This window comes from Cannabis sativa, chromosome 6 (assembly GCF_029168945.1).
Source record: "Cannabis sativa cultivar Pink pepper isolate KNU-18-1 chromosome 6, ASM2916894v1, whole genome shotgun sequence".
Lineage (NCBI taxonomy): Eukaryota > Viridiplantae > Streptophyta > Magnoliopsida > Rosales > Cannabaceae > Cannabis > Cannabis sativa.
Window position 1 is genome coordinate 26,813,156 of NC_083606.1, and position 20,529 is coordinate 26,833,684.

Here is a 20,529-nt window from a genome sequence, read left to right on the forward strand (position 1 = left end):
TTTGAAGCATATAATCACAATTACCTTCCACTGTGTTGACATCACTGTAATTGTGAATAACTATATGTTCTGGACTTAAACAAAAATTGCATACATTAAACCATAAACATGAAAACTACATGTAAACATAAATGACTTCTAATCTTCTATTGATAACAAATCAGATTAGATTGAAACAGGTTTTATTTAGGGCATAAAATCCCAACAAATCACCAATTTCCATGCTACCAAACTAGAGCTTAATTAACTTTGTCACTTTTATGTCTTGTTTCAAAGAGGAAGACCATATTAGGCTGATGAGTCTTTAAGTCCACCTTGAGATGTTGAAAAATCAGAGCACGACAAAGCCCACAATAGTTCCATGAGAGGACTTTCATGAAGTTACGCAGAATGATATCGAGACTATTAATCCACCATTTGAAAGCTTGAACATTCCAAGCTCCAAATCTCCCAAAACGGAGAAGTTCATCAAAGAGTAGACTCACCAAAGGAGCCAATAGGTTCACTGCATCATAGTCAATCTACTGCCAATCAGCAACAATAAATAGGTTCCAATCAAACGTCCCTGAAGGCGAGAAAGGGATTGAACCCTTATAGGGCACAAACGACCTGTCCGGTCTCTAGGATAGAGCATAACTGACCCAGTACAAACCATACCAACATCCCTTAAGAGAAAGCAAGAACACTAGTCGAGAGGGAAAAAAACCAAAAACCAGTCCAAGACACCCAAAAATAGGGGAAGGCAATTCAAAAGGGGGAATGAGGCAATCGAAGCTTAGAGAAACTTAACCCAAGAAGAAAAAACCCCAAAATAAAGCCCCCTCCAAACTATTGATTCCAGAAATCTGTAACCTAAGGAGTCTAATTTCTGACAAAAAATAATCTGAGAAGCAAGAAGGTAGCAGTCCGATGCACGCTCGTCGGAGAAAGGCTCAGAACCCACCAACAAGTTCGGAGGAGTGACATTGGATTTAGCCCTTTAAGGTCCAATAGGTTTGGAGGAGCGACCTATTCATTAATTATTATTATTATTATTATAATGGAACTTAAATGGAATGGTAACAAAGCTCTAAACTAATTTATTTAATGAGTGGTTTGGAATATCTTTATAGATAAAATATGACCATCTAACAATTTTTATTGGTTTAGCAAAATATTTTAAGAATATAAGAATATTCATTTAATGGTGTTAATAGGGTTAGTTTTATAAATATATATACATATTAATATTATTTATTTTAGATTAATTTAAATATATATATAAATATTAATATATTATTTGTAACATTATTATTTTTATTGTTATTTTTAATATTGAGAGTATGTTCAATTTTAATATTTTCAAACTTTTATTTTTCTCAAATTTTTAAAAGTTTAAATATTATTCTTTAAAAAAATTAAATAATTAATAAGTAGTTTACTTTTATTTATAAAATTTTATAAATATACATAATTAAAAAAATTAAAAATATAACTAAATATACGTAACAATAACCTTTATTTATAACGTACTACAAGTGTACAACAAAACCATTCTTATTTTAAGCTTAATAATTCTATTTATGCAATACAAAATCACTTAATTTAATTTGACAACAATATTTTATTTGGAAACTAAAAGAAATTCAATAAAAAGTCTAAACATAAAAAAAAAAAAAAATTAATAAAAGTATAATAAATATATATTGTTTTAGCTCAGACATGCTCTAGAATCGTTATTATTTAAAATATATAAACTTGAAGTCAATATTTTATTTGTTTTTCCATCTTACTTGTTTTTATGGTTCTCCGTTTGACTCTCTTAAGGCCCACACTTGGAATATCCTGAACAGAATTGGTAGGGATAATTCTCGGGATCCGTAGCTTATCATTGGGGACTTTAATGCCTTCCTTTTTTCCCAGGATAAGCAAGGGGGAAATCCTGATAGGGGCCCCTCCTCTGACTTCAGACAGCTCCTTGACTCGTTTAACCTCTCTCCTCTTGACCCGTCTGGCCCCTTGCTCACGTGGAACAATAATGTCGCCTCCCCAAGGAACATTCAAGAACGTCTGGACTGGGGTATCGTCAATAACCCTTGGACTGACAATTTTCCTGATGCTACCCTTGCTCATTTGGGTTTCTACGGTTCTGACCATCGAGCTCTTGAACTTGTCACCTCCAACCCCTCAGGTACCCGTCCCAATAATAAAAATAAGCGGTTTCACTTCGAGAACGTTTGGCTAAAGGACCCAAATTGGAATCACGTTTTAGACCAGTCTTGGACTAGCCACCCAAACCAGAACGAACCCATTCACAATTTGGTTGCTACCCAAAATGCTTGTGCTCAACACCTCAATAACTGGAACCACAAAAAGGACTTTAATTTTAAAAAGCACATCAGCAAGCTTGAGAAGCACCTCGAAATAGCTCGCTCTGCTCACATTTGGGATGACAACACCATTCGGAAAATTAAAGAGCTCCAATCTAGGTTAGACTCTCTTCTCTACAAAGAAGAAACCTATTGGAAGCAGCGTGCGCGGACCCAATGGTTAGCTCAGGGAGACAAGAACACCAAATTTTTCCACCGCTATGCCTCTCACAGAAAGAAAACAAACAAAATCCAACAGCTCCACTTGGCCAATGGCGGAATCGCCTCCGATGAAGAGAGCATAACCCGTGAGATGGAATCCCATTTTCACCATCTGTTCACATCAACGAATCCCTCGGCGGAAGCTGTGGATAAGGCATTGGAAGGAGTTGAGATTTCCCTTTCCGAGTTAGACAAATCTTTTCTGGCTGAGGATTTCTCGTTGGAGGAAATTGAAAAAGCTTTTTTTCAGCTTCCCCCGGATAAAGCCCCCGGTCCTGATGGTTTTAATTCTAATTTTTACAAAGCTAACTGGTCCTCGGTCAAGAATGATGTTCTCAAAGCGGCGGCAAACTTTCTCAATGAGAACGGGGACATTACCCCTCTCAACACAACCCTCATCACTCTCATACCCAAAGTCAAACAACCAACCACCCTTTCTGAGTATCGTCCCATTAGCCTTTGCAATACCATCTACAAAGTTATATCAAAGACTATTGCAAATCGGCTGAAGCTCGTTCTCAACAGCTTGATCTCTCCCAACCAAAGCGCTTTCCTCCCTGATAGACTCATTTCGGACAACATTATTATTGCTCAGGAGGTAGCGCATTCCATAAAACTCAAGACTAGGGGCAAAAAAGGTTGGATGGCGGTCAAACTTGATATGGCCAAAGCTTTTGACAGAGTGGAATGGACTTTTATTGATGCTATCCTTCGAAAATTCCAATTCCCTGCCCACTTTGCCCATTTGGTGCTCTCCTGCATCTCCACGGCTACTTTCAAATTCAATCTTAATGGTAGGATTTTAGGTAGTGTTTCCCCGTCCAGAGGTATTCGTCAGGGCGATCCTCTCTCTCCTTATCTCTTTCTCCTCTGTGCAGAAGGTTTCTCCTCTCTTCTGCGCCAGAAAGAAAGAGATAAGTCCCTCCCTGGCATTAAAGTCGCCAGGAGGGCCCCGGCCATTTCTCACTTGCTCTTTGCGGATGACAGTTTTCTCTTCTGTCAAGCTTCTATCAATTCTTGCAACGCCATCAAAGAGGTCCTCGAGGTGTATGAAAGGGCCACTGGGCAAAAAGTTAACTTCCAAAAATCTTCCTTGTACTTTTCTCCCAATGTGGAGTTGCGAGACCAAACCTTGATCTCTGATTTTTTGAGGATTCCTGTGCGTCCTTCTTTTGAGAAATACCTGGGTCTTCCTCAACACATTGGTCGAACGAAGAAACAATTGTTCCATTATCTTCATGACAAAGTCTGGGGCCATCTCCATAATTGGCGAAATAAAGTCTTCTCAAAAGGGGGCAAGGAGACCCTTCTTAAATCGGTCATCCAAGCCATCCCTACTTACAGCATGGCTTGTTTCCGCCTCCCTGTGGCTACGTGTCGCTCTCTCGAATCCATCATGGCCAATTTTTGGTGGGGTTCTAATGACAATAATCGTCCCAAAACCCACTGGCAAAGCTGGAAAAAACTTTGCAATTCCAAAAAGAATGGTGGGCTTGGTTTTCGTTCTCTGGTCCATTTTAATCAGGCTATGCTGGCCAAGCAAGCCTGGCGCATCCTCAAGCAGCCAAACTCAACGGTGTCCAAAATCTTATCTGCTCGATATTTCCCTCAGTCCTCTTTTCTTAGCAGTTCTACGGGGCATTCCCCTTCTTTTGTTTGGCGTAGCATTTGCTGGGGAAAAGAGTTGCTTCGCAAAGGTCTTATCTCAAAAATCAGAAATGGACAGAACACTTGCACTATTTCGGATCATTGGATTCCGGGTTTCCGTCAGGTTTCTCCCTTAACCCCTGTCCCGGAGAAGGTCACATCTTTCATCACCTCTTCTATGTCTTGGGATACAACTAAGCTTCAGAGTTGTTTCCCTTCCCACATAGCCCAGACTATCCTCTCCATTCCCCTTCCCCTCACCCCTTCCCAGGACGATCTCATTTGGGAACCCTCAAACTCTGGGGTTTACACTGTTAGATCAGGTTATTACCTTAGTTTCTCTACTACTTCCCCTCCGGACATCCCTTCTTCCTCCGCCCCTTCGCCTTGGTGGAAATCCCTTTGGCATCTTTCTATCCCCGCCAAGGTAAAACATTTTGCCTTCCGAGCCACAAACTCGACCCTCCCTACTGCCCAAAATCTAGCTTTTAGGAAAATCATACAATCCCCGGGTTGTAACCGTTGTGGAAACCAGGAAGAATCAGTGTCACACGCGTTGTTCTACTGTCAGAGTGTCCGAAAAGTCTGGAAAGGTACGCATTTTTATCCTTATATATTTTCGTGCTCATCAGAGATTTTATTTCATGATTTGGCTCATATGGTTCATACCTCCTTTCCCAAGAAAGATGTAGAACTTTTTCTGTGTATTGCTTGGTTTATTTGGTTTAACAGGAACAAAGCCCTCAAAGGTCTCCCTTGTGACCAAACCCAGGCCATCGCTAGTCTGGCTCAGAGCTTCTTGGCAGATTATAATGCGTCCTCATCAGCTCCAAGCTTCATCGGTCCCACTCGTTCAGTTCCTGCCCCTTCATCTTGGATTCCCCCTGCCCATGGTCTCCTCAAGCTCAATGTTGATGCAGCGGTTCCTAAGACTGGTGGAAAAGTGGGCTTTGGTGGAGTTATCAGAAACAGTGAAGGTTTGGTTGTGGCCGCTCTCGCTCAGCCCTACTACGGCGGGGGCCCGGTTGCCACCCTTGAAGCAAAGGCTCTCCTCTCCCTGCTTCGATGGTGCATTGACGAACACTTTTTAGTTCAGGACATTGAAACGGATTGCAAATCCATCACTGATGCCCTTCACCATCACAAGGAAGATCTCTCAGTTTTCGGTGATCTCATTTCGCAAATCAAAGAAACTTTGTCTCTCTTCCCGGCAGCTCGAATAGCCCACATCAAGCGTAATGCAAATTCCTTGGCTGACAAATTGGCACACTGGGCTACAGGGTTAGATGAAGTTGCTGTTTGGATAGGCGATGACCCCTGCGACTTAATGGACTTTCTTTCCTTTTAGCGGGCTCCCTTTCTCTCTCAAAAAAAAAAGTCAATATTTTATTTTATTTTTTATTTTAAAAACTAGTTCTTTAATATGAGAATTTTAATCCAAATTACACTCACTCGCAAGTTTTTATTTTTGAAAGGGTCATCACAAGTCTTCTTCTTTTCTTTTTTTGGAGTACAGGGTAATCAGTCATCACAACTCAAGTTCAAGTCTTAGTTATTAAATAACTTTCTACGAGAAATTTAAGAAAAAAAGGGCAATTTGGTAAATTAATAATGTGTAGCGCCAGATCCCCTTTCAGAAAGATTCAAATCCAAATGGCAGTCTCTTAACTTTATTAACAAACCCAACAATAATTTATTAATTTTTAATTTTATAAACACTAAAATATAATTTCAAATTTTTCAAAAAAAAAAAAAATACAAAAATATTTATTATAGTATTTAGTATTTATTATCCTTAATTTTATTTTAATTAAAAAGAATGGCTTTCATCCAATCCATCTTCCTGCCCGTTAAAGCAACGGCTGAGATATACAGTTAGCTTTGAACACAATTCATGGCCCCACCCCAACCTTTCTACTAATCTTCTCTTCTCTTCTTCAAATGGCTTCCAATTAACATTACTAGCCTCCACTTTTACAAACAGCTTCAACCCCATCAACTACTCTCATTTCTAAACTGGGTTTCCTTCTTCTTCTTCTTCTCAACGTTACTGGGTACCTTCTGAGTTTCTCATTTGGGGTCTTGTTTCTGTGATTTTTTTGCATAACTCTGTTCTTCTCTTACTTGGGTTTTTTTGGTGATGAAGTGAGTTTGAAAAGAAAGTAAAAAGACAAGGAAAGCCAAAATAAAAAGAACTAAGATTTGGAAGGTGTGACCATAAAAATGGTTGGTACAGCTACTAATGGAAGAGGCCGGCACTCGTTTCCTTACATTAATGGAGGATATGATATGAGTCCGGGTAGTGCTCCGGCGAGCAATGCCGGTTCTGAGTGTGGTGGCATTGAGTTTACAAGAGAAGATGTTGAAGCTTTGTTGAGGGAAAAGCCTAAAAGGAAGGACAAGTTTAATCTCAAGGTCTGAGATTTTTGACTGATTGGTCTTTTTTTTTTTTTTTTGGCTCACAAATGTTTCTTGATTTGTTGGTTTGAAAATGGGGTTTTAGTCTAGTTTAGCTTAAATTGCATTTTATTTTGAAATCTGTTGTGATTGTTTTTAGGAAAAATGTGATCTCTTGACTGAGTATATTAAAAGGCTTAAACTTTGCATCAAATGGTTTCAAGAGCTGGAAACAAGTTATGTGTTTGAGCAAGATAAATTACAGAATAGGCTGGACAAAGCTGAGCTGAGATGCTGTGAAACAGGTATGCCTTTTTTTTTTCTTTATCATTTTTCACATATATACATATATATTTATATATATTTATATTTATATATTGCAGTGAATTTATTTGAATAGTGATTGAGAGTGAACTGTGTTTTGATTAATGCAGAAAACCTACTTAAAAACAAGGAAGAAGAGCTCAACTCAATTATACAGGAGCTGAGGAAGAATTACTCTTTTCTACAAGAGAAATTTGAACAAGAAGAATGTGATAAATTGGTAAGCAGATGAATTTTAATATAATTTTGTGGGTATAGTATTACTGACATCCACAAGCTTTCTTAAATGTCTTGAATTTGTTAATGTCAACCAGTCTGCAATGGATTCTCTCACAAAAGAAAGACAGGCCAGGCTTGATATTGAGAGATCACAGAATACTCTATCGGAAGAGCTTGGGAAAGCTCAGAGAGAGCTGTCAAGTGCTAATCAAAAGGTAAAACCTAAAATGGATGCCAATCATAGATTCCTTAGTTGCTTTTTGAGAATTCTTCACGAATGAGATTTATTAAAACTTTTACATAAATTTTTTGGTAATTGGGTTTATGAATAACTGTGTAGATAACGTCTTTGAATGACATGTACAAGCGATTGCAAGATTACATTGCTAGCTTACAACAGTATAATAGCAAACTTCACACCGACCTATCTACAGCCGAGGATGACCTTAAGCGTATAGAGAAAGAGAAGGCTGGAATGGGGGAGAACCTGAGCATGTTAAGGGGTCAACTTACTATGTGCAAAGTGAGTTTCTTTATTTTACTGTGGAAGTCAACATTGCTAAATGTTATCTTTTCCACTTTTTGCATTGTTTCCACTTTGCATATAGTAGGAACAAATATTTCTTATAAGCACTTCAGTGTAGATGAAATATAACCCTTGTGATACAGAGTTCTTCAGTAAATTTTAATGTTCTAAAAGACTATGATTCTCAGGAGCTCTTGCCAATGGTTTCGAACTTTAATGCCTATTTTTTAGTCCTGTAGTAACAATACTGAAGTTTTTTAAATTTTCTCTTTAGCTTTTTTTTTTTTTGGCATGAATTCATAGAAAAATTTATTTGATGGATCATGCGCAGACATCACATGATGAGGCAGTAAAGCAGAGAGATGCTTTGGTCAATGAATCTGCAAGCCTTAAAATGGAGTTGCAACAAGTTAGAGATGATCGTGACCGCTTGCTCCTCCAAGTGGAGTCTTTAACAGCTGAAGTAGTCCAATATAAAGAATCTACTGAGAATTCCTGCTCTGAGTTAGATAACCTAACAACAAAAACGAGTGAATTAGAGGTTGCCCAACGCTTTTTTCTCTGTAGCTTATGCTTGTAAAAATTTGTTCACTTGTAAATTTATCATAATACTGGGTTCTTTTCAGGATAAATGTGATTCACAAAGTAATGAAATAAGGACACTGAAGGACCAACTCACAACTGCTCTAGAAAGACTTCAGGTGACAAAGTGGATTTGCACATAACATGTGATTACTTGTTTTCAGGAATCTAAGCGTAAATATATCTTTTTCTTTCAAATTCTTTCAGGTGTCCGACTTATCTGCACTTGAGACGAGATCAGAATATGAAGAACAACAAAAACTTATTGATGACTTACAAAGTCGTTTGGCTGATGCAGAATTTAAAGTTATTGAAGGGGAAATGCTTCGAAAGAAGTTACATAATACCATTTTGGTAATGCTTTCTTTCAAACGTTTGCAGTAGTTACATTCTTGACATACTACTGAACCACTTTCTTGTCACAGGAACTGAAAGGGAATATTCGTGTATTCTGTAGAGTGCGGCCTTTGTTGCCTGATGATGGTTCATCTGACGGAAAGATTATCTCTTTTCCAACATCAATGGAAGCTTTCGGACGCGGCATTGATTTAGTGCAAACTGGTATGCTGACTGTATTCTACATCTTCAGTGGAGTAGATATATAGACAAGTCATACACCTCAATTTACTTTTGGCCTTTTGTGTTGCACTCACAACTTTTTTCGTGTCAATAATCAGGGCAGAAACATTCTTTCTCATTTGACAAAGTTTTTGTACCCGATGCATCACAAGAAGACGTCTTTGAAGAAATTTCACAACTTGTACAAAGTGCACTTGATGGTTACAAGGTGATCCTAAGCTCCAAATCTTGTTCAATTTCTATCTTGATATTGCACTGAGAGACTGTGAAATTATACTTTCTCTTTTCTATTATGCATGTACCGTTCATCTTTGATAATTATGTTTTTGTTAGCCTTATTGAGTGTTACTGATATGACATAATACTTAGCAAAATTATGGTTGTTTCTTTTTTCAGGTTTGCATCTTTGCCTATGGTCAAACAGGATCAGGCAAAACATATACCATGATGGGCAAACCAGGACAGCCTGATCTAAAAGGGCTGATACCTCGTTCACTTGAACAAATATTTCAAACTAGACAATCTCTTCTACTACAAGGCTGGAAATATGAAATGCAGGTTAGTTGGATCTATCTTTATCACTTAATATAACTATTGTTTGAACATCTTGCTGCAATCTTAGTTAATTCACTAATACATTTCTCTTTAAAATATCTTAGGTATCCATGTTGGAAATATACAACGAAACAATTCGTGATTTGCTATCCACAAATAGATCATCTATAGATGTTTCACGAACAGAAAATAGTGTCGGTGGGAAGCAATACACAATCAAACATGACGCAAATGGAAACACACATGTGTCTGATCTGACAGTTGTGGATGTTCGTAGTGCCAAAGAAGTTTCGTATCTCTTGGACCGAGCTGCGCAGAGCAGGTAATGAGATTATAAGAGATCAATACTTTCTTCTTTGTTAATCATCTTGTATGACTATTGAGATTGATTGCATCTACAAGATGTTCATTTATACTTTTCCACCATAATTTTATAGTCCATGTGCACTTATTTGAGGGCTTTACATGGTGATATTAATGCCTTATTATTTGACTTAACACCTGATACAAGTCATGCATTTAAAACTGGATTTGTGAGAAATGGTTTTGTGAAATATAATTAATCTATTTTAAGAGTAAACATTGGTATTAAGTAGCATTTCTTTTCTCTAGTTCTATCTTAAACAACTTATTTTGTTCATAAATTTTGTATGTTTCAGGTCTGTTGGTAAGACCCAAATGAATGAACAGTCATCAAGAAGTCATTTTGTTTTCACCCTTCGCATATCTGGTTATAATGAGGTAATTTTTTCTATTTTTCTTTTCAACGATTACTTTCTGTACAAGTCGGTTAAGATGTTGTTGTGCATAGATGTTTTGACTCATCAGTTCCTTTGTGCTATCTTAATAATTATACACGGGTTATCTTTTCCTCAACAGAGCACTGAGCAACAAGTACAAGGTGTGTTGAATCTAATTGATCTTGCTGGCAGTGAGCGCCTTTCTAAGAGCGGGTCAACAGGAGATCGTCTTAAAGAAACTCAAGTACTTTTATTAAAGCTTTCTTTTTTCTGATCTGTCTTTGTCTATCTCTTCATATGTCAACAACCATCATCCATTGTGTGTTCCATTTCTAAACTATTGATGTTTCAATCCAGGCCATCAATAAAAGTTTGTCATCCTTAAGTGATGTCATATTTGCCTTGGCCAAGAAAGAGGATCATGTACCTTTTAGGAACTCAAAGCTTACATATCTTCTTCAGGTAAATTCTCCATATCTAGATATATGTGATTTTTTTAGCTTCATCTTTCATTTTATTCTGGATTCTCTGTAGTCTTATAAATTAAATTTTAAACAGCCGTGTCTTGGAGGAGACTCCAAGACTCTGATGTTTGTAAACATCTCTCCCGATCCCTCCTCATCGGGTGAGTCGCTCTGCTCACTTCGCTTTGCTTCTCGGGTTAATGCTTGTGAGATTGGAGTTCCACGACGTCAAACCAACACCCGGTCACTAGATTCTCGTTTGAGCTACGGTTAATATTCCATATATGAATAAGAGTTATACGTTAGAAAATTATATATAATGCAATCATGCTCTGTTTCGGCATCACTAGTATTATAAAGTGAAAATTTCAGAGTGATTCTAACTTGTACAGTGAGGAAAAAACTATGTTATATTAGGTAATTTGAAAGATTGATTCTCTAAGTGCTGGAAATGTAATAAGTCTAAATTCAACAATGCCCTTACAATGATTGGTTTTTGTTATTTATGTTGAATGGACTTGGTGGATAAATTTACGACCTTTTTTTTTTATATAAATAATAATAATAATTAATTGGAGTTGACTTTAATTGAACAGGCAATACTTAGGTGTCCTGAACATTGTTAATAAAACCACTAGTTATAAACTTTATCGAAATTTATAGCTTTTCCAATTATAATGTCTACTTATAAACTTTATCCAAAATTTATAGTTTTTCTAATTATAACGAGTGCGATTTCTATTTGTCCAGTTTGTAGGTTTAAGCTCAATTAGATCTGTCAATCCAATTTGTTAAGCTTGTTTGATAAGTTTTTAACTAATTTATTTTGTGGGGACTTATTTATCATAAAAAAATATTTATAACTACATTATAATCACTTTTATTAAATTTATCTAATTTTATGGGAGCTATTCTACTATTTTGGTTTATAATTATTAAATTGAAAAATTTACATTTAATTTTTTAAAAGGCAATATTTTTGTTAGTGGAGGCTACATTATTGTGAATGGGCCCGCCCTGCGTTGTTTGATTGGTAAACTAATTTATATGTTTAAATTTTATTAAGCTCATGTTGTAAATTCAACACGGGCACTATTGTGGGATACTTGTAATTTGCATACACAAATGAAGCACATAGAGCACTTTGGCAATATTTACTAGTTCATAATGAAATGAATAACATTAATGGGTAATGTCATGAATGAGAACTAATAATTAAAAAGACACATTCATCGTTCTTCAATTATTTATTTCTCCAAGTTTCATAAAAGTAGACACGTGAATTGATTAGTGACTAATGATGGAATCACTTTCCTAGTCTTCATTTTCTTTACTATCTGTTACTATGTCATTCAACAAGTCTAAAAGAGTGCGCATTGGTTAGTAATTGGGATGAGATCAAGAAAATTATAGCTTAGTTAAGAGTAAAAAGTACCCTTTTGAGGTTAGTCATTAGTGATTCAAGTTCTCCATTTTTCACCACCACTTCACGGTGAGTCTCTATGCTTATTTTTCTGGTATTGATGTTTCAAGTTACAATGAAAATTGTCATCACTTTCTTGCTTGATAGTGTTTGTGGAAACTTTGAACACCCATCCAATTTTGTCAATTAAATAATAGATAATATTATATGTTGTAAGGACTTAAAAAATAAAAAACAAAGGGGTTGATTAGTATGCATGAAATGAGTTTTTATAAATTCCCCATTTGAATAGTAAATCAAATGATTAAAACCATATCTACAAAGTCTATGCCATTCGGATCATGACCTCTTGGAGTATAGCCTTTGTGTCTTTATAAGTTGTTTCTGCCTGAAGTATGTTTCTCTATTTAACAGCAGCATCAAGCTGTAAGCAAATTTCAAACAAAATATTTCTTAGGAAGCTGTAATGTAAAGAACCATCACAAACAAAAATAAAATAAAATGAATAATGTGTTCATTTTAATTTGATGATTATCTTGTCCACATTATCAAATAATCTGTTAGCCAAATCTAGGAGAGGTTGCTTGTCATCAACTGGTGCAGCAGTGATTACTTTATCGAAATTATAATACATGAATGTTGCCTTGATCTTAATAAACTTTTGGACATAGTTCAATGTGTCTTCTCCAATCAAATCTTCCATACCAAGAAGATCAAAGGCATATTTTCTTAGCCTATACATTCTTCCTTTGAGCCCTATATCTGCAATGAAGATTCTCTTCTTCAGAAAAGAGGGAGTGTCGGTGTTCTCATTATCAATTTCTGTCATAATTAGCATTCAAAAAGAGGAAGAAAAAACCAATTACATCAATGACTAATGTATAGCCTAAAGATTTTGTGTACTATACTTACTATTATTGACAGAAGGAAGAGGAATACGACCATCTATCCAAAAATCGTTGTCTTCAGCGAAAGAGACTGCATTGCAAGTTTTCCCAACAAGTGCAATGGAGGCAAGGCCTAGTGCTAGCCTTCTTGTTGTTAGCAGGGTGTGTTCTTGAGAATCATTCTTCTTCTTGCCTAGAAAGGCAACTATTTCTACTCCTTTTTTGGCCCTTTGGAGGCTTAGAATGTTAGACATTTATATGTATAAACTGAAATATATATGTTTAAGTATAAAGTGCGGAATTAATCAAACATATATACACTATGAATAAGGATCGAAATACCTCCAGCCATTGAATCTTGAGCTTCAAACCCACATAAGCTTTAATCTGCAAAGGAAATTGACTACCATGGGTAATCGGGCTTCCTCGCTCTCTCAACTCTCTTTAGATGGAATTTGCTGTTATGAACAGAATGAGTGAGGAGCTCGGGGACCGAGACCCTATATTTATAGGTGAGATACTCCATCAGTATCTGCGCCACATTAATTGTCAGAATATTTTGACAATTAATTCAGGAAATCAAATCAGGTAATAAATATAGAAATCTGACCATATATAGAATATTACATAATTGATTTTGTTCAGATTCAATGAATATAAAATATTCATTTATCAGAAAATCAATTATTTATTTATTTCCTTAAATAGAAAATCATTTCCTTAATTAGAAAATAAACGAATATAAACGAGGAAGCCCGATTACCCATGGTAGTCAATTTCCTTTGCAGATTAAAGCTTATGTGGGTTTGAAGCTCAAGATTCAATGGCTGGAGGTATTTCGATCCTTATTCATAGTGTATATATGTTTGATTAATTCCGCACTTTATACTTAAACATATATATTTCAGTTTATACATATAAATGTCTAACAGTTGGTATCAGAGCGGTTTTTATCTCTGCCTTGATTTTAGTTTGAGTTTCATATATATATATACTCGTATATACAGTGTTTATATATATATATATATATTTAATTCAGTGTTGATATATATATTTATTTTCGTTTGTGTATATATTTATATATTCATATTCATTCAATCCCAATTAGATATATACATATATATTTTCATACATATATACTTGTTTATTCATTCAGTTCATATATATATATTCATATACATATATATATATATTTTTTCTTCATTTCATTACGTATATATGTTGTATATATATATATTATTTATATATCTAAATGCTATATACAAATATATACATATATACATTTCATGTTTATATATATACATACAGTATTTTTATTTTTCTGTATATATATATGTATATATATTTATATATATATTGTATATGTATTAATACATTCATATATTAATATAGATTATTCTAAGCATGAAAATCCACTTTGAAAAAACAAAGAAATCTCAAAATTATTTTTCAGAAAATTTTGGTGATTTTTAAAGTCTTTGTTTTATGTATTTTCGATGCATAAAATCTATATGAATGTCTTAATTTTTGCATTTAGATTCATTTGGAATTGATTTCATGATTTTTGGAAGTTTAAGGAAATTTTATCATGTCGTTTATGGCAGTGTATTTTTCAAAAAAAAAAAAAAAAGGGAAAAAAAAAATTTCGATTTTTTTTTTTATATATTTTTTATTTATTTGGAAATATAAATTATTCTCCTATTGTTAATTTAGTCAATAAATTACATTCATTAATTTCCATTTTTAATTTAATACATATATTTAGAATTAATATGTTATTTAGTATAAACTGAAAATGGAAATTTGTTTTAATATGGTAATTAATTACATGATTTATTTAGGCATGTAATAATTGTGCAATTTGTATAATTGTGCATTTAATTATTTATTACCAAATTTATGTAATTTATTGTTTAAATTAATAAAATTTGAAAAATCTGCCATTAAGTATAGTCTTTAATTTTGCATTTAATTCATTCCATATAATTAATTGTACTAATTTGTATAATTACCTTATTTATACAAATTAATTATTAGTATAAATATTTAAGATATTATATGGTCATAAATGCATAATTAATTATATATTATGGAATTAAGAATTTAATTTATTATCATACAATAATTGTATTAATTTGTATTTATTTGGCAAATTTATGTTTAATGCAATTAATTTAGATTTGTATGATTTAAATGCTATACATAAATTTCTTTTATAGTGCTAGATATATTTAGAAATATTCAAACATTAAGATAGGTTGAATATTTTATATAGCACATTAAGTTTCATAAAACTTCATAAAATATTCATAAAACTTCCTAAAATGAATAAAATGTAAGTAATTTTGTGGTTTGACATAAGAAAACATGAATTTGGGACAAATGCTCATATCTAGAACGGTTTTTAATGATCTTCGGACGACCACACTAGGAGCATTAGTCTCAGTGATTGTCTACTATGTTAATAACGAAATTACTTTTAGGTAGAGCCCAATACCTAATGTCAAAGTGAAAATATAATTTTATATAATTAGGGAGTAGCCACAGCATCCTTATTTGTATAAAATTATATATTAATTAAAATTCACCTTAATAGACATAACTTGTAATTAATTATATAGGTATAATAATTTTACCCCACAGGGATTTTATTATATTTGTATAATTAATTAGGATAATATGTTAAATTAAGTTCTCTTAATTTACCCCACAGGGAGTTATGGGGATTTGATTTAATAGTGTTATCACAAATTTAATTAAAGATAGGTAATAAACCTTCATTTTCCAAAACTAATTGTTTAATTAAATCTATCATAAAGTTCATCTAATTTTATTAAATTTAAAATTTAGCCCACAGGCAATTTTAGATTTAGTAAAATTTTAATCTTCAGTTTATACTTTGGTGTCTAGTGAACCACATAATTTTAAATAATTAGGGAGTAGCCACAGCATCCTTAATTATATAAAATTATATATATTAAGTGGATTAAGATCACATAATGGACATGAATTATGTGAACATAATCTTACCCTACAGGGATTTTATTATATTCACATGATTAATATGTTAAATTAAATTCTCTTAATTTATCCCACAGGAAATTATGTAGATTTAATTTAATAATTTTATCATAAAGTATAAAATTTTGAAACATTTATAAATAATTAAGTGTTTCATACCTTTCATTAAGATAGAAATATTAAACTTTAAGTTTTTCATAAATTGTGTAAATCTATCATAATCTACATCTAAATCTAATCTTATTTAATTAAAAATTTAGCCCACGGGCAATTTTTGTTTAATAAGATTTCATATGTAAGCATGTTTATTCATTGGTAAAAACATGATTCATTTAAACCTCAAAACTATATATGTAATTTATACATCACTATTCATAAATTTCTTCCATACTAGTAGAAAATTTCTTCCATAACAATAGAAATTTTCAAAATTTATTCTGATAACTTCATCTAGCATATACAGTTTTTACTGTATAATTAAGAAAAATAAATCACACTTTATTATCACCAATAAATTTTAATTTATCGTGTATGAATTCATTCTAATATAGTTAATGTGATTATTAACACATAGTGGATTATTTTAGATTGTTATTCCACATTCATAATTTCTTGCAAGGTTTACAAATAAACTTAAGAAAGTCAGTAACTGTGAGCAAATCTTATCCACAGACAAGATAAGTTCTCACATTTAGAAGTTTAAGGAACAAGCAATATAGTAGTGGCTTTGTTTTAAAATTGGCAAAGATCTTTATGTTCCAAGATTCTATTGAAACTTGATTTAGACACATTTAGAGGTCTTTACTACAAATGATGTCACTCATAAAGATATGCAAGTTCAATCTGACAATAAGAAATGTGTTATTAATAAGAATTCTTCTACATTATAGCACCAAAAATTATGGAACATATCTCCATAAATAGAATAAATGTTAGTAAATGGTGAGGATATTCATTACACTTGATTTTACTAACTTTATTTAGAACTTGTGTGAATTTCATTAAAAATATGTATTCCAACAAGTCAAAATCGGTGCATACTAGAATTCTATCATATTAGAAATCATACAAGTCAATTAATTTTGAAGACATGGACTCAAATTTTGCATCTCTTTTTAACGATTACTCACATAAATAATTTTTCTACAAAAGTATAGATTTATATGTTTCAAAGACATTTAAATCTTAAGTAGAGAAATAGTGCATTTTGCATATTAAGATAGTGAGATCAATTATAAAATGGAGAATACTACATTAAAATTCATGAGTATGGATAAACTCCCAGTCCATTTGCAAAGTTTCTTTAAAAGCATGGGTTCATTGCCCGATACATATGCTTGGTACACCCAAATTATAGTGTGTAACAAATTTAAGAAACTAAGCATTTTTTGGACATGGGGTGGAGCCTACATAGCAAACTCCAATCTTTCCTAAATCTTTGTCTATTGATACTCAACAATGGGGTGTACATATCGAATCGTGTTCTAACCAAAGTTGTTTCTCAAACATATTTTGAGTTGTGATAAGGTTGAAAACCGCCTTGATGACATGTACACATTTTATAAATACCCATATATAGTTAGAGTACAATTGTCAAAGAAAAGATCTGGGCCCTAAACCATAAATGAGCATATTTCATTTGAAAAGCTATAAGGTTTAAGGGTTACATATTTTATTATCCATCTCACAACACTAGAACTGTGGAATTAAGAATTGACTTGATCAGTGGGAGTGATCAATCTAGGAACCTAGTTTCTAAGAAAGATCATTCATATTTTCTCAAACTTCCACCTCAAGTGCTAGATTAATTATGATTCACAACAACCCTTAAGGTTAATGGTTATTGAGAATTCATAACTAATCATTAATAATCTACAAGTCATTGATAAAATTCTAATAAGTTATGTTATTTAGTAATTGCTTATAATAACATGTATATTGAACCATTTGCTCTTTTAAGAGTTTGTTGGTCCATCCTTAAGATGACTTATTAGAACAATAAGATCAATGTTTTCTAGTGATTACATTTTGTACAATAAGAGTTCAACTACAATATTAATTTGAGACATAAATTAAATTATCGAATGATAAAGAATTGAAGTTGTAGTACAATATGCCACGAATGAAGAAATGAATATCTTAAAGAGCAATAAAGTTTATCTTTAGTAAAGTTGCCTAATGGGGTGGAGAAAATTAATTAAGCATAGGTTTTTTCACCAATAATCTTCATTAGGCAACATTGAGAAACATAAAGATATAAAAGAATATTCATTGCTAAGAAGTTCATTTTGAACTAAGAATCAATAACAAAAGAGATTTACATTCTCACTTGTTTTTATAAATGATTCTATTATAGACCTTGGCATTTGTTGCTCGTTTCAAATCAATTCCAAACAGTGAACTAGAGGAGAAGGTATACAGACTGCCATAAAATTTTTCCTATAATAATGGTGAACATATGCAAGCTTAAGATGTCTACCTATAGATTAAAACAAACATCTCACAAATTGGTATTTTCATTATCTTTTCCTTTAGATTTGAAAAGAGAATTATGGAAATAATTATATACCAGAAGGTTAGTGGGAGTAATGTTTGTTTTATACGTAGACAATATGTTACTTGCAAATGATGATAAAAGTTTTCTATATAAGTTGAAATAATTCATATCTCAAATTATTATTTTGAGATAAGGAATATAAATAATATATATAATTTTAATTAATTAGAGAGTAGCCACAGCATCTCTGATTAAATAAAATTATGTATTATTCATCTGATATAACTTTTATCTTTAAGTGTGATAAATTCAACTCGAACCAGCATCTGAAAAATAATCTGAAGTGAGAATAAATTAAGAACATTCATTTGCTTCTATTTTAGAAGCCTAATGTATGCGTAAGAGTCTGAATAAGACTTTGCATTACATTTGTTTCAGGATCGTTAAGTAGTATCAGAATAACTAAAGTTAAGACCACTTTATTTTTCATACAAAGTGATGAGGTATCTTTAAAATACTAAAAATTATATTCATACATATTTTAAGATGAATTGACCATCTGGAAATATAGTTAACCAATTAGATTCTAACATACTTCACTGGTTGTATTTGTTCACGTAAATCAATATTTTATTACGTCCTTAAAATTACCAGTAAGTTATATTGTAGAGAATCTTGATTGTTATTTCCACTATAGAAGTCAGATTCATTTATTGTTTTGAGGATACATCTCGTATGATGTATTATAGAGTTTCATAGTAGGCCTAGAGTTCAGAATTATAGTTTCATTAGGCCATTAAGAAAATTTTGCGATAAATTCAGCTACAATATTTATGGCTAATAACTCTAAGAGTACTGGTCGAAGCTAGCATATCGACATTAAGTATTTAGCCATAAAAAGGCGTGATAAGTGGTCATTAATCACGCAAACTGAATTGGGTGATCGCATAGATCCTTGACTAAAGGCATGCCGCAACACAAATTCAAGGATCATAAAGTAAATATGGGATTCAGTTAACCCATATGCAGTTTTTTTATTTGTACAACCAAAAATTATTTAATGAAACTCTAATTTCGATATTTTCTCATATTTATGTGCACCTTAATTTCATCTGAGAAAATTATCGTAAGAGGACCTGAATAAACATAAGGGTTAGGGTTTATTCACTTAAGTACATTGCCACATAAAGTACATTGTTATATAATAAATATATCGTAATACATGGAAGATAATACTCGACTTATAATGAGGACATGTCGCTATGATTCGTATGTTTATTATATAATGAGGAACGTTGGGTTTGAATATTTTAGTTTAAATGCTGACCAAGTGGGAGAATATTAGAATATTTTATTTATGGAAATTATTTTCTAATTAAGGAAATGATTTTCTATAAATAAAATATTCTAATATAGAAGGCTTAGAAGCCTTCGAATCCTCAACAATGTTTCGAAGACTCCATTCAAGTTTGCCAAACGGGCCATGGTGGAAGAATTGAGAGAAAAGAATGCAATTTTGAGAAAACCTGAGTGTGGCACTAGAATTTTAGTTATAACCGTTTTCAAAAAGCTTAGGCCACTTGTGACCACAAGAGAGATATCCCTTATAAAGGGTAATTTGGTCATTTTCTATACTTTACATAATTACAGCTGAAGTGGTCCAATTTTCTTATGTTAATTACAGCTGAAGTAATAAAAAGAAAAAAAATGAAGGATATGATATGAGTCTGGATAGTGCTCTGGCTAGCAATGCTGGCTCTGAGTATGGTGGCATTGAGTTTACAAGAGAAGATGTTGAAGCTTTGTTGAGGAAAAACCTAAAAGGAAGGACAAGTTTAATCTCGAGGTTTATGAGATTTTTGATTGATAGTTCTTTTTTTTTTTTGGGGGGGTCACAAATGTTTCTTGATTTGTTGGTTTGAAATGGGGTTTTAGTCTAGTTTAGCTTAAATTGTATTTTGATTTGGAAACAATTGTGATTGTTTTTAGGAAAAATGTGATTATTAGAATATTTTATATATTAGATATAAAATCATCTATATATTACAATAAATATTTTATATTCATTTAATTTAGTTATAATTAATTAGTTGATATT

The 20,529-nt window shown here is 32.8% G+C and overlaps 2 protein-coding genes across 3 annotated transcripts; one reads left to right on the forward strand and one right to left on the reverse strand.

Annotated features, from left to right (window-relative positions):
• Positions 1 to 6,069: 6,069 nt before the first annotated feature.
• Positions 6,070 to 11,133, forward strand: LOC115725300 (kinesin-like protein KIN-14N). Of its 2 annotated transcripts, XM_061117187.1 has the most exons (17): positions 6,070 to 6,271; positions 6,364 to 6,632; positions 6,775 to 6,919; positions 7,049 to 7,158; positions 7,253 to 7,372; positions 7,498 to 7,680; positions 8,015 to 8,224; positions 8,310 to 8,384; positions 8,473 to 8,619; positions 8,691 to 8,826; positions 8,943 to 9,052; positions 9,241 to 9,402; positions 9,504 to 9,721; positions 10,059 to 10,140; positions 10,279 to 10,383; positions 10,497 to 10,601; positions 10,698 to 11,133. In XM_061117187.1, the coding sequence occupies exons 2-17, from the start codon at positions 6,441 to 6,443 to the stop codon at positions 10,875 to 10,877; spliced, it is 2,280 nt and encodes a 759-aa protein (XP_060973170.1). In that variant the 5' UTR covers positions 6,070 to 6,271; positions 6,364 to 6,440; the 3' UTR covers positions 10,878 to 11,133. The 2 variants fall into 2 exon arrangements, with proteins under 2 accessions (XP_060973170.1, XP_030510625.1); XM_030654765.2 differs by having other exon boundaries at positions 6,070 to 6,632.
• Positions 11,134 to 12,203: 1,070 nt separating this feature from the next.
• Positions 12,204 to 19,979, reverse strand: LOC115725718 (photosynthetic NDH subunit of lumenal location 3, chloroplastic). Its single transcript, XM_061117189.1, has 3 exons — positions 19,851 to 19,979; positions 12,939 to 13,158; positions 12,204 to 12,848 (listed from the first exon to the last, which is right to left on the reverse strand). Exons 1-3 carry the CDS (start codon positions 19,914 to 19,916, stop codon positions 12,541 to 12,543), a joined length of 594 nt encoding a protein of 197 aa, XP_060973172.1. The 5' UTR covers positions 19,917 to 19,979; the 3' UTR covers positions 12,204 to 12,540.
• Between the last annotated feature and the right edge of the window lie 550 nt (positions 19,980 to 20,529).

Excerpts from the sequence above, each read along its gene's own strand:
- LOC115725718 (XM_061117189.1), bottom strand. The coding sequence starts at position 19,916 with ATGGCCCGTTTGGCAAACTTGAATGGAGTCTTCGAAACATTGTTGAGG. Across the intron at positions 13,159-19,850 it reads GGATTCGAAGGCTTCTAAGC|ATTCTAAGCCTCCAAAGGGC; the intron begins CTTCTATATTAG and ends TAAATGTCTAAC. Across the intron at positions 12,849-12,938 it reads TCTTCCTTCTGTCAATAATA|AAATTGATAATGAGAACACC; the intron begins GTAAGTATAGTA and ends TAATTATGACAG.
- LOC115725300 (XM_030654765.2), top strand. The coding sequence starts at position 6,441 with ATGGTTGGTACAGCTACTAATGGAAGAGGCCGGCACTCGTTTCCTTAC. Across the intron at positions 8,385-8,472 it reads CTGCTCTAGAAAGACTTCAG|GTGTCCGACTTATCTGCACT; the intron begins GTGACAAAGTGG and ends AAATTCTTTCAG. Across the intron at positions 10,384-10,496 it reads ATCGTCTTAAAGAAACTCAA|GCCATCAATAAAAGTTTGTC; the intron begins GTACTTTTATTA and ends GTTTCAATCCAG.